At 25.0% G+C, this 18,412-nt stretch overlaps 1 protein-coding gene across 4 annotated transcripts; it reads right to left on the bottom strand.

The window, feature by feature from the left end:
• Positions 1–13,388: 13,388 nt before the first annotated feature.
• LOC132803285 (uncharacterized) lies at positions 13,389–16,556 on the bottom strand. 4 transcript variants are annotated; one of them, XR_009638352.1, is made up of 7 exons: positions 16,173–16,556; positions 15,538–15,669; positions 15,330–15,443; positions 15,198–15,245; positions 14,181–14,240; positions 14,000–14,085; positions 13,389–13,860 (listed from the first exon to the last, which is right to left on the bottom strand). XR_009638352.1 is itself a non-coding variant. In XM_060815912.1 (6 exons), the coding sequence occupies exons 1-6, from the start codon at positions 16,236–16,238 to the stop codon at positions 14,053–14,055; spliced, it is 453 nt and encodes a 150-aa protein (XP_060671895.1). In that variant the 5' UTR covers positions 16,239–16,556; the 3' UTR covers positions 13,389–14,052. The 4 variants fall into 4 exon arrangements, 1 of the variants encoding a protein (XP_060671895.1); XR_009638354.1 differs by adding an exon at positions 14,604–14,653 and having other exon boundaries at positions 13,389–14,085; positions 15,198–15,443; positions 15,528–15,669; XM_060815912.1 differs by having other exon boundaries at positions 13,389–14,085.
• Between the last annotated feature and the right edge of the window lie 1,856 nt (positions 16,557–18,412).

Genomic DNA, 18,412 nt, shown 5'->3' with positions numbered 1-18,412 from the left:
AACTAAACCCACTCTCTATATAAAGTATTCAATGAACTCATTTATAGCTTTATAATTTTCTATGAACAATTTTAATTAATTTATTACTTATAATTTCACTTTTTTAAAATACTACTTTGATGTTTAGAGGAGAAAAAAAAAAGTGAGAAAATACGAATCATAATTGTTTGTAAGAAAATGCAAAATAAGGAGTTGTTATAAAACTACCATTGGAGTTGGATAAAAGAAAATTTTTATTTTTTATTATTTAAAATTCTTTAAGATGCTCTCTATTTTGATAATTATGTTTTTTAAAATAACTAGCACTATCGAACATTTAGCGCTAACTTTTTTTTTTTTTTTTTAATCGAAAGCTACACTGTGATTGACTTTTAGGGCTAATTTTTTTTTTTTAAACACAATTTGGTTCCTAAACTTCTTTTTCTCTTTTTCTTTTTTTCCCATCATTTCTCCCAAGTTAATTTTCGATCCAAAAATCCATTAATAGGAAAGATCAAAGTTAAACTTTTATGTTATTTAGGGAACACATATGAACACAATATAAGCATGAAACATAGTAAAAATATGCAATGTTCATAATGTACAAAATTTAATCCATAACATGTACGCTATCACTAATACATAAAACATACACAGGTTATCAAATAAATCATAAAATAATTAATTCATTATCTTTCTTATCATAGAGCACAAAGAGCTTAGAATTTAATTTTTCATACTTAGGTATAAAACACCAACATATCATACTATATAAATACTTATATCATACTAGGGAAACTGTTTACATATAGGTGCAAAGCACCACAACCATCTACAAGTAATATATTGTGCTCCGATTCATATTTGAATATTATTTATTAATCATTACTAGCATCTATCCTCAGTATATGTAGCCATAATAAATAGATTTTAATAATTAATTATATTTGAAAATTTACTTAAAATCTTTATTATTAATAAGTATATTTGGATTTTTTTTTCAATCTATACTATAAAAATTTGTTAATAACTATAAATTTGACAGCTACATATAATATTATTCAATTATATAATTCAAATTCAAAAAGGTTTACCTATTTAATTTTTTCCATTTATGAATTTTTCCTATCCAATTTTTTTTATATGTAGAATTTAAATTCAAATTCAAATGCATTTATATAATTTAATTTAAATTCAATGTTTTCCATCTATAGAATTCAAATTCAAATTTATTTTTTGATTTCTTGAAAATTATTAGTTCCCATATATTAAAGACTAATAATCTAATTTATTATTATTATTATTATTATTATTATTATTATTATTATTATTATTTATTCTATAAAAACATTTTTACCCTATAAGATAAATTATTTATCGTATTTAAATTATAAAATGTTTACCTATTTAATTTCTTCTATCTATAAAATTTAAATATAAATGTATTTATATAATATTTTCCATCTATGGAATTCAAATGTATTTTTCAATCTTTTATAAATAATTAAATTTTCTACATTAAATCCTTATAATATAATTTAATTATATTTATTATTATTATTATTATTATTATTATAACTTAATTAACAATAATTTAGATTTAAAAAGATATATATATATATATATATACCATATCTATTCTTTTTATCGTAAAATTAAATATATATATATATATATATATATCTTTTATTCTATAATAAAAGAAGGAGATGAATTTTATTATTAATTATTGTATATAAATTTTTTTTATTTTATAATAAAATAAACATAATGAACTAATAAAAATATATATATAATAATAAAGTCTTTTTTCTAATGTTTTCTTATAAGTATATAAAATTTATGTACCCATAAATTTGAATACACTCATAAATGAAGAGAATATTTTGATCTCCTAATAATTAAGATGAAAAAAATGAAAATTTGGCTTATATATATATATATATATATTATCATAATCTACATTATATTTGACCATATAGAAATATATTATCATAATATACAGAATAGTTGACTACATATATGTATTATCATAATAAAGAGAATATTTTGATAAATTATCATTGAAAAAATAAAATATACATGATAGTCATATATATACATATATATTATCATAATTTTAAGAATATTTTATAAATGCAACTTAATATATATATATATATATATGTCATTTTAAACATTTGCTTTCTTTGTTAAGGTATATATATCTACATATATAAGTACATCTTAAATATTTTTTGGAATATATTAAAATAAATGCATTATTTACCATAATTTTTTTAATAAGAAAATAAATTTCATTATTTGTTACCGCATTTTAATTTTATTGTTTTATAATAAAATTTTATTTATTATTGACTATACATATATATATATATTATCATAATTTAATATTATCTTTTAAATACAACTTAATATATATATATATATATATAAGTACATCTATATAAGTACATCTTAAACATACATACATACATATATATATATACATACACATATATATATCTTTTGTTAACATATACATATCTATATATATAAGTATATCTTAAACAGTTTTTAGAAAATATTTAAAAAAATGCATTATTGATCATAAATTTTTTAGTAAAAAAATAAATCTCATTATTAATTACTATATTTTAATTTTATTATTTTATAATAAAATTATATTTATTATATATCCATATGATAAAATCTTTTATTACATATATTTTTTTCCCGATTTTTTAAAATTAATAAAAAAGGATCCTAATCTCATATTAATTTATTTATTGTTACATATATTTTCTATTTATGGAATTCAAATTGAAATTCAAATGTATTATTTGATTTCTCGAAATTCAAATATATTATTTAATTCATTGAAAATAAATTCAAATATTATTTACCATGTATATATATTATCATAATCTTAAAATTATCTTTTAAAAACAAATATATATATATATATATATATATATATAAATTTATAGGTCATTTAAGCATTTAATTCTTTTGTTAACATAAACATATATATATATATATATATGTCATTTTAAACTTTTTTGGAAAATGTTTTAAAAAATGCATTATTTACTTTAAATTTTTCAGTAAGAAGATCAATATTATTATTAGTTACTTTATTTTAATTTTATTATTTGATAATGTAATTCTATTTATTAATAAGGAGACCAATATCATTATTAGTGATTCTATTTTTATTTTCTTATTTTATAATATAATTCTATTTACTAATATATATATATATATATATATTAGTAAATAGGAATTTTATATATCTATATTTAAGAAGATCAAATAAGGAGATTAATCTTATAATTGAAATCGATTTGACTTATTTATAGCCAAATATATTTGACTTATTTGGTAAATAAACTAAAATTAAATATTTTATTTCAAAATTATTACCGTATGTAGTTATTGGATGCAATAAATGTTGCAATTCAATTATTATAATAATGTACAATTTTTAATTTATATAATATAATATAATATAATAATAATAATAATTTATTATTTAAAAGGATAATGGCTGTGTTCTTGGGTAATGATCTCCATGATTTTTCCCATTGACTCGAATAAACTTGATTAAAATCTGATTTTTCTAAACCGTCCATCTAATATAATAATAAAAATATATATTAATTGGTAATAAAATAAGATCAAATAATTTACTTTGAAAATAAATCTTATTTTGCTATGTTTAACAATTATTATTTATGATATTATGTTTTTATATCCAATAAAAAAAGATATTTTTATTGATTTCCATGTAACCATATTTGTATATGTAAAACTATTTAAAATATATTTAATAAGGAAACTATATATATGCAAATATATTTTATGTATTTGACTTATTTGTTAAATAAAATAAAATAAAATATTTTATTTATTTTAAATTTATTTCAAAATTATTACCATGTGTCATTTTATACATTTTTGGTTATAACCATAAAAATGTAAAATAATAAATAAATGAATAATAAATAAAATAAAAATAAAAAAGATGATTTTGGAAGGAATTTGAAAAAACAATATACTGACACGTGGCGCATACGGTTATTCTTTTATATATTATATACAGATATAGACATGCAGTAACATATAATATTATATTATATAATATAATAATAATAATATTATTATTATTATTATTATATTTTTTGATATTATATTTTTATATTCAAATAAAAAGATATCTTTGTTAATTTTCATATAATCATATTTGTATATAAAAAAATAATTAAAATATATTTAATTAAGAAAATTATATATATGGAAATACATTTTACGTATTTGACTTATTTGGTAACTAAGATAAAATCAGATATTTTATTTATTTTAAAATTGTTACCATATATAATTTTATCAATATTTTGATAGTTGTATCAAAAATTAATTTTATATATATTTAGTTATATTTATAAAAGATGAGATAATAAATAAATAATAATAAATAAAATAAAATAAAAATATATATTGGAGGGAATTTAGAAAAAGAATATGCTGACACACGGCTTATATGGTTCTTCTATTATATATTATATAGGTACTTTAACGTAAACTACAAGTGACAAAAAATTTCCATTTTTTTCGAAAGGGCAATAGTAATACTATCCTGATAGTTAAATAATTTAGTACATGAAGTACTAGTATATTTATTTAAATAATTTAGTACATGAAGGATTAGTATATTTATTTAAATGGATAAATATTAAACTTCTTTTTTGTTAATTAATTTATTTTGTTTTTGAAGAATAAACATTAAACCTTAAGGGTCATATATTATAGTGAAAAAAATTTGTTTACACCATTTCAATTTTATCATTATTTCACTTAGATCCTATATTTTTTTAAAAAAATTGTTACTTACCACCCTTCTCTTTTATTTTCTAAATTTAACAAACAATGTCATCAACTAGTGTTTTTTTTTTTTTTTTTTCCAATTTTTACTTGTTATTTGTAACCATTGGAGAGAGAGCACAAGTGGCACCTCCTGCATGTCATGTTGTAGTGTAAATGACTACTATTAACTGTTTCATTTTTCCTTATTAAAGTTTTAGTATTAAAAAATAAAATAAAATTAGATGTCTGCAATTAATATCTACCACATAACTACAAGCCCATTGACGTTAATTAACATAAGTGATGATCAACAATGGTGACAAATAGAAAAATCCATATGTACATATATATATATATATATATATTGATGGTATTTTTTTTTTTTATGAGGTAAAGATTATTTTTCGTAAATTTTCAAAGATTCTATATATAACTAAATGGTATTCCAAGTCTCGTGGATCCAACATGCAAGCTATTTAAAGCAAATACTTTCCTTTTGTATAGTTCACCACAACTCATAAATTTTAACACTAAATAAACTTTGAATTGAAGCAAGAAACATCCAATTGAATGATAATATTACATTAAAACATTTTGGAATTATAGGATCCATGAATAATATATTTGAATTGAAGATACATAACCAACTTGTCATCTAGATCCATATATAATGACGTTTCTTCCCCATATATAAAAAACTTCTGCTAATAGGAATAAAATAGTATAATGTGCCTTTAAAACTCTAGCAAGCAAAATATGCATATAAGCCAAGAAATATTATTAAAATCCTCTAACCACCAAGCTCTTTAAAACATATAATTTGCTTTGTATCGTGCACCACAACCCATAAATTTTACTACGAAATAAACTCTGAATTGGAGTAAGACGCATCCAATTAAATATGCATTACGTTAAAATATTTTGGAACTATAGAATCCATGGATAGTATATTTGAACTAAAGAAATATAACCAACCTGTCATCTAGATCCATGTATTAAGACATCTCTTCCCCATATACAAAAGACTACTAATAGGAAGTCCTATTCCCCAACAAACCGTATATAAAATACTATCACGCACTTTTAAAACTCTTTTTCGACGGAAAGCGTGCCTTTAAAATTCTGCCCAGCAAACTGTACATGTAAGCCAAAAAATATTTAATAAAATCCTCTGACCACCTAAATCCCGTAATTACCCCCAAATTTTACTTTTTTATATGCCTGTTTTGTTACCAAAATAGGATTGGAATTATTTAATTCCAATCACATATTTAATGTGAACATTTGATTGGATTAAAAAATTTTGCATATTTCATTTTGAAATGGTATAATTAATTTTTATAACGGAATAACTAATCCCTTTTATAAAAGGGTGAGATAATTTTATCCTACTTAGATTTTGACTTTTATGTTTTTTATTTCTTTTTTTAATATTTGTTTCTCTCTTTTTTTTCCAGTTTTTTTTTTTTTCGCTTCTTTTCCTTTTTTTTTCTTCTGTTATTTTTCTTAGCAATTTTTTATCCTCCTTTTTTTTTTAACATATATTATCTTCCTTTTCCTCTGCTTCTTTTTTTTTTTTTTTCAGTCATCTTTTATTTTTTCTTATTTTTTTTTAACTCTTTGTTTATTTTTTTATCGCATCAATTCTAGTTTCAATTTTTTTTTTCTTATCTTTCATTTTTTCTTTTGTTATATTTTAAATTTGCTTTTTTTATTTTTTTTTGTTCCGTCCAATTATTTTCACTCTTTATAAATATCTAGATTAATAAATACAATTTTACTAGTTGATATTAATGATTTTATATATTAATTAGATAAACTTTTTCAACTAATTAGATAATGATTTTATATTTTTTTTTATATAGAACTTATCTAATTTAAATCATTTTATTTCATTAAACCATCAAGTTAATAATATATATATATATATATATAATTATTACTACCCAATTGACATCAAACATTGCACAAAACTAAATTATTCTTATCTCATCTAACCCCAATTTCAATATTAATCCTAAACACAATCCCTATACACTCCAATTGTGAGTACCAAACAAACCCATATAAATTATCCAATGTAAACCATTAATAAAACAAATTTATAAAAATGAAAGATATAACTAACAAGATTTGCATACGTATATTAAAAAAAAATCTAAATGTTTGATATAGGAATTATTCTTAATCAACATAATTCTATAAGATTTTGAATTCTAATGTTCTTAAAAAAGTTATATGCTTTGTCTAATAGAAATATTTAGTAAAAGGAATCAAATACATCAAGGATTCTGCATCATCTTCCACTTTCATGTGTTGTCAAATCAATACAAACGGCTCTTCAAGCAAAAGCAAAACAACTACGTCAAATCATTCCAACAAGTCTTCCCCAAAAAAAAAAAAAAAAAAAAAAAGAAAATTATTCCAACACAAAAAAACTTCTCAATAATGAAATCAAATGGTAGGGGCTACTAAAGTTCTATATATACAGCACATTGTATTATTCAGGACCAAATAATAGAAAATATATCTAACATAATTCCTGAAAGAATAGAAGATATATCCATCATAATTTCTGAGAAAATACTATATACAAGAAATGGAAAACGTTAATCAAATCAACCTCAGCCCCAACAACCACAAAATCCAGATGGTGAAGGCACCATCACCATCAGAACATGTTTTAATGTAGTAAATGCATTATTTGGTATGTCAATATCAAACATGCTGATATTATAATTTTTATTTGATTTGGAATAGATGCCTTATCTTTATTTTGTTTCATAGGTGTGGGCATACTTTCTGTCCCTTATGCACTTTCACAAGGAGGATGGCTGTGCTTGATTCTTCTTTTATTAGTTGCCCTCATCTCTTGCTATACAGGACTGCTACTTAAGTGATGCATAGACACCAACCCCCTTATAAAAACATATCCAGACGTAGGCCATGCAGCTTTTGGGCCAAGAGAAAGAAACTTTGTAGCTGCAATTATTTATCTAGAATTGTTTGCTGTGGCAGTGGAGTTTTTGATTCTAGAAGGTGATACTCTAGAAATGTTGTTTCGAAATACCAATTTTAGAATCGGAAGCCTGAATCTCAGAGGTAAAGAATATTTTATCCTTCTCACTGCTTTGATCATTTTGCCGAGTACATGGCTACGGAATCTAGATATATTGGCTTATCTATCTGTTGGAGGGGTTCTAGCTTCAATAATTTTGGTGGAATGTGTTCTATGGATAGGTTCTATTAATGATGTTGGATTTCATGAAAGGGGGTTGCTTTTAGATCTTGGAGGATTTCCCATTGCTGCAAGCATGTTCGTATTTTGTTACTGTGGGCATGCAGTTTTTCCAACTGTATGCATGTCCATGGGAGATAGAAGAAAATTTCCAAAAGTAAGAAGTCTACTGGTGTGGGGAGGTGGTTTCTATATATATATATATATATATGGTATGTCATTTATTTAGTTTTTTTTCTTTTTTTATGGTTTTTAATTTGTTTCTCTTTGCAGGTATTATTTATTTGCTGGATCAATGGCAGTAACTGGATACGTGATGTATGGAGAATTTTTGAATTCCCAAGTCACTTTGAATCTTCTTCTAAGGAAGGTTAACACGAAGATAGCAGTTTTCACCACTCATATATCCGATGACCAAATATGCACTCATAGTTTCTCCAATTAGCATACTAATTATAAAAATTATAATGTCAATATGCTTGATATTGACATACCAGCTAATGCATTTACTACGTTAAAACATGTTCTAATGGTGGTGGTGCCTTCACCACTTGCATTTTGTGGTTGTTAGGGTTGAGGTTGATTTTGATTAACGTTTTCCATTTCTTATCTTTAGTATTCTCTCAGAAATTATGATGGATATATCTTCTATTCTCTCAGGAATTATGTTGGATGTATCTTTTCTTGTTTGGTGTTGAACAATAGAATGTGCTATATATATAGAACTTTAGTAGTCCCTACCATTTGATTTCATTATTGAGAAGTCTTTTCATGTTAGAATGATTTTTTTTTTTTTCAAAACTTGTTGGAATGATTTGACGTAGTTGTTTTACTTTTGATTGAGAACCATTTGTATTGATATTACAACACATGAAAGTGGACGATGATGCAGAATCCCTGAAGTATTTGATTCATTTTACTAAATATTTCTATTAGACAAAGCACATGACTTTTTTAAGAACATTAGAATTCAAAGTCTTATAGAATTATGTTCATTAAGAACAATTCTTATATCAAACATTTAAATTTTTTAATATACATATGCAAATCTTGTTAGTTATATCTATCACTTTTATAATTTTGTTTTATTAATGGTTTACATAGGATAATTTATATAGGTTTGTTTGGTGCTCACGATTGAAATGTATAGGGATTGTGATTAGGATTAATATTGAAATTGAAGTTGGATGAGATAAAAATAATTTAGTTTTGTGCAGTGTTTGATGTCAATTAAATAGGAATAATTATATATATATATATTATTAAATTGATGATTCAATGAAATAAAATTATTTAAATTAGATAAGTTCAATATAAAAAATTATATATAAAATCATTAATATCAGCTAGTAAAATTGTATTCATTAATCTAGATATCTATAAAGAATGAAAATAATTGAAAGGAACCCCCAAAAAAAAAAAAAACAAATTTAAAATATAACAAAAGAAAAAATGGAAAGCTAAGAAAAGAAAAAATAATTGAAACTAGAATTGATGCAATAAAAAAATAAACAAAGAGTTAAAAAAAAAAGGAATAAAATATAAAAAATAACTGAAAAAAAAAAAGAAGCAAAGGAAAAGGAAGACAATATATGTTAAAAAAAAAAAAGGATAAAAAATTACTAAGAAAAATAACGGAAGAAAAGAAAAAGGGAAAGAAGGGAAAAAAAAAAAAAACTCATAGTGTTCAAAAAAAGAAAAAAAACTAAAAGAAACAAGGACTTAAAAAAAAAATCTGAAAAAAAAGAGAGAAACAAGTAATTAAAAAAGAAATAAAAAAACATAAAAGTCAAAATCTAAGTGGGATAAAATTATCTCAACCTTTTATAAAAAAAATTAGTTATTCCGTTATAAAAATTAATTATACCATTTCAAAATGAAATATGCAAAATTTTTTAATCCAATCAAATGTTCACATTAAATATGTGATTGGAATTAAATAATCCCAATTCTATTCTGGTAACAAAACAAGCCTATAAAAAAGTAAAATTTAAGGATAATTATGGGATTTAGGTGGTTAGAGGATTTTATTAAATACCTTTTTGGCTTACATGCATAGTTTGCTTGGCATGATTTTAAAGGCACACTTTCCGTCGAAAAAGAGTTCTACAGGCGCATGATATTATTTTATATACGGTTTGTTAAGGAACAGGACTTCCTATTAGCAATCTTTTGTATATGGGGAAGAGATATCATAATACATGGATCTAGATGACAAGTTAATTATATTTCTTCAGTTCAAATATACTATCCATAGATCCTATAGTTCCATAATATTTTAAGATAATGCATTTTTAATTGGATTCATCTTGCTCCAATTCAAAGTTTATTTCGTGGTAAAATTTATGGATTATGGTGCACGATACAAAAGCAAACTATATACTTGAAAAGGCTTGGTGATTAGAAGATTTTAATAATATCTCTTGGCTTGCATGCATATTTTGCTTGCTAGAGTTTTAAAAGCACATTATACTATTTTATACAGTTAGTTGAGGAGCAGGATTTCCTATTAGCAGAAGTCTTTTATATATGGGAAAGAGACATCATTATACATGGATCTAGATGACAAGTTGGTCATGTATCTTCAATTCAAATATATTATTCATGGATCCCATAATTGCAAAATGTTTTAATGTAATATTATCATCCATTTGGATGCTTCTTGGTTCAATTCAAAATTTATTTGGTGTTAAAATTTATGAGTTGTAGTGAACTATACAAAAGGAAACTATTTGCTTTAAATAGCTTGCATGTTGGATCCACGAGACTTGGAATACCATTTAGTTATATATAGAATCTTTGAAAATTTACAAAAAATAATCTTTGCCCAATAAAAAATAAATAAATAAATACCACCAATATATATATATATATCTACATACATATGGATTTTTCTATTTGTCACCACTGTTGATCATCACTAATGTTAATTATAGTCAATGAGCTTGTAGTTATGTGGTAGATTCAGTGATGAAAATATCGATATTGACAAAAATATCGAAAGTATGATTTTACAGAAATGTCAAAAAAATCATAAAAATTATAAATATTTAATTTAAATATAAATTTTTACAAATGAAATAATTAATATAGTAAAATAATGCAAAAAATACAATACTTAGAATATAAGAATAACATAGTCCATAAACATTAAAACTAATTGTATGTAAAGAAAATATAATGTTTGTTAGCACCAAAATATAGAAAATTTGACAAATAATATTCAGATACATGAAATTCTCAAATATAATTCATAATACATCATCAATACCAAAAAAAACTCTTTTGTGCTTCAAATGGATTATCATATCCAGATATTTCGCGAATATAACAATAGACATTCCAACTCATCATATTAGAAAAATTTTCTATGTAATTGTGAATATGCCAAGTATATCTCTCTTTATCGATTCCAATCAACTGTCCAAGTGGAAGGTAATGTGGATTTACTCAATGAGAAATATAGCATTCATTTTAATATATGGAATGATTAAAGACACCAATATTGTAATCATTGTGAGGATTATATAATCTCATTTGACCAATTGGATACATAGTTAGAATCTGAGAATTTCTATATTGAAAACTAACTTGTGTACTTAAACTCATTACATCCAAAAAGTTAGAAAGATAATCTTCAGTATATTGATCAATCATAAAAATTCCATAATGCTTTCTTAAACCAATACCTGTTGTTCAAGTCCCATGATCAAAATTTTATATGGCATGTGTATTGATCTTCACCAATAAATAGATTTAATGGTTGTTGGCTTGGTTTTTCCAATTAGCATACTAATTAGAACACTACTATTAAGGACAAGTTCATTCCCTCTAACAATCGATCAATTAGCATACTAATTAGAGCACTACTTGTGACCAGCACCGTAGTTGTGGCATTAACTATTCCATTTTTTAGATATCTAATGACATTAATCGGTGCATTTTCAAGTATTGCTGTAGCATTTTTATTACCATGTTTGTGCCACCTGAAGATTAATAACATTGCTTGGGGTTTTGGGTTTGAATTTGTGGCAATAATAGAGATTCTTGTAAATGGGTTTCTTATTGGAATGGCAGGTACTTATGTTTCAATAAAACAAATTGTATCTCATCTTTCAAATCCTAGTTGTGTGTAGTATTAATTTTTAGTTAGAACACTGCTATTGCTATCGAGGACAAGTTCATTCCCTCTAACAATCGATCAATTAGCATACTGATTAGAACACTACTTGTGACCAGCACCATAGTTGTGGCATTAGCTATTCCGTTTTTTGGATATCTAATGACATTAATAGGTGCATTTTCAAGTATTTCTATAGCATTTTTATTACCATGTTTGTGCCACTTGAAGATTAATAACATTGCTTGGGGTTTTGGGTTTGAATTTGTGGCAATAATGGAGATTCTTGTAAGTGGGTTTCTTATTGGAGTGGCAGCTACTTATGTTTCAATAAAACAAATTGTATCTGATCTTTCAAATCCTTGATGTGGTGTGTAGTATTAATTTTTAAGCATGTAATGTAAATTTGTATAGTTTACCAATTTAATGAGATTTTGCATGATCATATTTGTATGTATATTTAACAGTGCACTACATGTACCATTTACTAGTCTCTTTTTTTTTGGCTTTACGAAGATTCATCCTCTAACTCGATTGATTAAACTTGACCTTGGTCCTTGAATTCTTGAAATCCAAAGAAGTTTAAATAACAACCAAAGTCAAATGAAAACCAACCTAATATGTTTATTGGCTACAAATAATAATAGCAACTATAATTCCTAAATCAGATAATTAAAAGCAAATGATAGCATCTATACAATAAATGATTGAAATATAATTCATCCCTATGAGAATTTTTCCCTACAACATTTGTAAGTATAAAGAGAACCAAAAGTGATGATAATAGATAGTAAACCAGTATGACATGACTACATAAAAATAAATAAATAAATAAAGCATATAAATATGTGATTAGCATACATGATATGTGTATATATATATATATATATATAGAGAGAGAGAGAGAGAGAGAGAAGCCTTGAAAACTCATTTCTTGATAAAACAATATGTTCATTGAGTATATTAATTCAAGTATGTTTCAATTCAGGACAATATAAATTAATAACTTAAGTTTCACCTCTTAACAACTAAAATGAAATCAGATTTTACTTCATAGAAAAATAATATAATAATCTAATTCAGATTTTGTACCAAAGCTGATGCTATCAATATTCAAAAATGAAACTGCACATCCAATTTGTAATTAAACTTAGAACAAATATGAAATAAATCTCTCTGAAATATTAATCAACGACTACAACCACAAGCATAGTAATGGCAGCTGAAGCATGTGCATCACTTCATCAGACAAGTCCTTACAAACAATTAATCAGTTCGTATGAAGACAAGTTCTCTATTCAATCTTGAAAGAATTAGGAGAATAAAAGTCACTATGTTGGGGTGCTAGTTTGCTTAAGAAAATTGTAGGAAAGACTTTGCAAGATAAAGAAACAGTGACACACAATGATTAAAAGTATGATGGGCAACATAAACATAGTTACCACCATAGCAATGTCCAGCAATACGTATAGGCAGTACCTAATAATATATATTGCTTACTCTTCTTGACCAGCTGTACCACTTTCATATCTACGATTTTCACTTGGATGACTTTCTGTTTTGCAATTGCTCTCTCTCTCTCTCTCTCTCTCTTGCTTGTGCTATTCCATCTCAGTAGGTTCATGATATATTGCAAAGTTTAGAACTTTCATAGCAGCCTAACATCAGATTTTGAAACCTATACAGGAAAATTAAACATCCAGCAGAAAATATGTGCCATCATGATTACAAATGAAATGCTAAGCAGGTGGAAAAGGCACAACCATGATCTTATATAATCATAATTTATATATGTATCAAAGCGAAGAGATTTTTACCTCTCCTCTCAGTTTCAATTTAGCATGAGCAGTTGAGAAGCATATGATGGTTTCTAAGCTTCTGGCTGCTGTTGGAAGTGTTCAGTCTATAGAAAAGCAAGCATCATATCAGATGATATACAGAATTGATCACCGTATAAATAGCGCCCAAAAACTTTTCTAGCTGATGACTAAATGCTACCTTTGCATTTGAACTGGCAGCTCTGAGTTCGGCATTTGCTGATGCAATCTCTTGGGATGCCTACAGACAGAAAAAAAAAAAATGTTAAGACTTGGTCCTGGAAATACAGTACACTAGGCACAGCTGTGGGAAGCCAAAACAAAAAAAAAAAATAAAAAAAGCTTGCAAAATAAAAAGAATTAATCAACAAGTAATTTGGTTAAAAGTAATGTTTTTTTTTTTGAAGTAATTTCCATATAAATCAAAATTACCAAATCAGAGCAGCCAAATTGATCTTAGTATGCATACTTATAATAAACAAAAAATTAAATCAGAACCCATCTGATGGCATAGGTTAAATAAAACCGAGAAAAAAAAAATTTTTCCATTAATGTGACTAAATTTCAAAGCTTGAATTTCAGAAACAAAATTAAACCCAAGTACCTTTGCTGATATACACACTATAAAGCAAGATGCACAAAATGCAGATCATACTGAAATGGGAAGGAATAGTGATGCATTAGTACTGTTAGATCTCAGATCTGTGGTAATTGCAATAAATCTTCAACATATATATATATATATATATTGAATTAAACACTAGGTTGCCAAGTACCTTCCTACTTCCTCTACCATTTTCCCCAAAAATAAAAGAAAATGAACTATAAGCTAAATTCAAAAAGCAAAAACAACCCTTACCCACCAATTGCATTGTTTCCAGCCATCCATTTAAAAATATATATATAAAAAAATCCAATAAATACCTTGGTAGTTCTAACCAGAATGTCAAGAGCGCAAAATAATATTATAAGTAAAGCACATGCTAGCATACAAATAAACAGCAACCACAATGGAGCCAGACCCTTAATCAAAGAGTAGTTCCTCCCACTATGATGTCTTTGTAAATATAAGTATGCTCATCTTAAAGGAAAGAAACTTAACCAATGAAACAACTCATCTCATAGTTTTCATTCAACAATGGCAATGCTAATATGAACCAATGGCCATCAGCTAAAGAAATAACACTCATAAGCTTACCTTTCTCCAAGGACCGCTTTTAGACGAAGTGTGAGTTTGACTGTCAGACTGTAAGCCCAAATATAAGCAAAAATGAATTCCCTCAACACTGATAGTTTAACAGAGCTAACAAGAAATGAAGGACATCCATACCTCTTCAAACTTTTCAAAATTTTGAGTATCCAATTCGTCATTGACCTCAGGTATAAATGCAGCTTCCATCAGATAGAGCTTGTCCCACTCAATACCTTCAAACCAACCATGTTCCTGATAACGTAATCAGCAGCGAGGTAATTCCATCATACACAATTAGTTTATAAATTAAACCTAAGAATTTAGAATAGAACACACCATACAACACCTTTATTTCATCTGCGCCTTTTGATCCCAGCCTCTGGTTGACATTACATAAGAGTCTTGTAATAAGATATTTTGCCTCTGAAGATAGGTTTGCTTTTTCAGGAAACTTCAAGTGAGTTCTCCAATTCACTATCTACAATGGACAAAGACACATGTGTCATGTGTAAGTGAAAGTGGAGATCCATATCAAATGTCAAATCTGCGTTGTGAATAAAGCTTCAAATTAAGGGACATGACCAAATATTCAGACTTCCAAAAAGTCATGTTAGTTTCAGTTTAGGAATATTTATCAAGCTGAAGGGTATATGTGATCTGGAAGTAGCATGTAAGGATTGTTATTTAAAAGAACATGCGCAGAAATTTACAGGTAAATTTAGCTCTGTATAATCATAGTGAAGTTGGCTATTATAGTCGTACAGATACCCACATGAAAGCAGGGTTTTGAAAAATCATGTGCATCAGAATCTACGGGAGAAATATGCAGAGAGACATATTGAAATTTCAAAAAGATTCGACCTCAAAAGGCTGCCAATATTAGAAATGTATCGCAGAATTTAGCTACTAAAACTTTAAAAAAAAAAAAAAAAAATTACATCCGATACAGTTAGAATTATTTTGAATATTTTCCAAGTTTACGTTCCTACAGGTCGACATTGGATCATCAGAGTAGAAAGGTGGGTAACCCACAAGCATTTCATACATAATAGCACCAAGTGACCACCTGCCAACCCACTTTTTCTTCTTCTTCTTCTTCTTCTCATGCTTGATCTTCTAGGGCGTGTAGGCCAGAGAGCCAGACTGAGGGTGGGTTCCGTCCGGAAGTTGTAATCGGCTAGGGTCCACCATCTTCCATCTTCCAATTGCTTTCCTGCCAAGATCAGGCAATGCTGGTCCGGCGGTATTCCTTTGGATCTTTGCTGCTGCTTTTTGCACAGAGAGAAATTTGGAGGGCTAGGTTTAATCAGAAGGGAAAGGGGTCAAAAATGATGGCGGCAAATTTCCCATCAATGCAAAATTAAAATTTTCATTTACCGAAAATGAAGGAAAATTAAAATTATAACAAATTTAATATGGGTTTTAATTTAATTCCTAAGATAATACAAATAGTTAATTAATATGAACAATGTAATTAATCAATAAGTGTATTATTATTTACTGACAAAATAATTAACTATAAGAATTTATTTTGTGAATGTCAAATATGCACAGAAAAAATATAATTGTCTGTTTTTCTAAAACAAATTTCCCTCTTTACAAAAAATTATTTGGACATATATGTGTATAAATATGTATATACATATACTAATTATTATAAAAATATAAATACAGTCATTTTTTTAATTGGATTTTTAAATATATAAATTTATCTTTAATTTATAATACATATTGTACCAAAAAAATTACTTTTTTTAAAACTCAATTTCAAAAATTTGACATTTTCCTAACGATGTTTCAAAAACTTTATAATATGACTTTTGAGTTAATCCAAAAGCTTTAAAATTGTAATATTAAACTATATAAGTTAATTAATATACTAATAAAGTAAACCATATATGGATTTATTTAAATTTTTAATACATTTAAAATTTAATCCCTAAAATAATTTAAAAGTTGATAGAAAAGATTTTAATGATATTTCATCACCATAACTATGAATTGAGAACTAATAAATATATTATATATATACTAAAACATATACATAATGTATAACTTTTATAATAATAACAATAATAGCATGATAAAATGTTAGAGGCTTTTTCTATCAGCGATCGACCTAGAAATTTATTTAAGATGAGGCACCATTTTTTTAAAAACAAAAAACCCTGTAGAGATTTAGTAAACTATATATTTTTAAATGTCAATAAATAATGGTGGTGGATAAATGGAATTTTAATATAAATCTATTTTCATAAAAATATACTAACTGTTATAAATATATATTGCAAAAAAATATATTATTAAACACATATACACACACAAATATATACAATTTTGCCATAGACTATATTAATTTTATAAAATGAGAATTAAATATCAAATATTGTTTTGGAATGGTCAATTTTGTATTGAAGTGAATATTTTGTTATAGAACAAGTCTACATTATCAATCTGTCCACTTTGACACAAAATTTACCTTTTTGAAATAATATTTAACATTAGTTTCTCACCATATGAAATGAGTTTGATTCCATCCATAGTGAGACCAAATATATATATATATATATATGTACGTTAAACCTATTTCACTTATAAAATTTTAGTTTTTAATTTTATATCTATATTTTTTAAATGGAATTTTAGATTTTACTTTTTAGCTACTGGAAATATTCTAATTATTTACTTCAATATTTTTTTTGTTATAAAATAGGATATATTATCAATAAATGAGGATTTTTTGTACATATAATTTTTTATTATATGATTACTTTTCTATATTGTTACCTTGATAGATTTCTCTTAAAATTGTAATTTGAAGTTAAAGTTAACTTCTTCCATTATTTTAGTTTATACAATATTATTATAATTCTAACCAAAAAAATCAATAGCAGACCTACATGGATCAACTTTTTTTACCTTTCAATTTTTGTTTAACTTATTTATTATTTTACTCATAAAAGATTAATTGTGCTCCTTAATTTCTCTCGCTCCCATTAGCTTTTTCAATTTTTTTTCTTTTTTTAAATAGTTTTCACTTATCTACTTTATTTCATCTATAACTTTTCTATAATTATAATATTTTAATAGAATCAAAACTATGTATTTATAAATATTTACTATTATAATATCTTTTTTGATTATGATTTATATTTAATTACAATTATAATTTTAAATACAACTAGTTAAAAACTAAAAGTTATTAAAAATTATACTATCTA

This window comes from Ziziphus jujuba, chromosome 3 (genome assembly GCF_031755915.1).
Source record: "Ziziphus jujuba cultivar Dongzao chromosome 3, ASM3175591v1".
In the NCBI taxonomy this organism is placed as follows: Eukaryota; Viridiplantae; Streptophyta; class Magnoliopsida; order Rosales; family Rhamnaceae; genus Ziziphus; species Ziziphus jujuba.
This window is presented reverse-complemented; position numbering and strand designations above follow the sequence as displayed.

What these genes read in the sequence shown, in the direction of transcription:
- LOC132803285 (XM_060815912.1), bottom strand. Translation starts at nt 16,238, where the DNA reads ATGTATGAAATGCTTGTGGGTTACCCACCTTTCTACTCTGATGATCCA. An exon ending in ATTTTGAAAAGTTTGAAGAG is followed by an intron (nt 15,246 to 15,329) that starts GTATGGATGTCC and finishes TTGGGCTTACAG; the next exon opens with TCTGACAGTCAAACTCACAC. An exon ending in CTGCCAGTTCAAATGCAAAG is followed by an intron (nt 14,086 to 14,180) that starts GTAGCATTTAGT and finishes GCTTTTCTATAG; the next exon opens with ACTGAACACTTCCAACAGCA.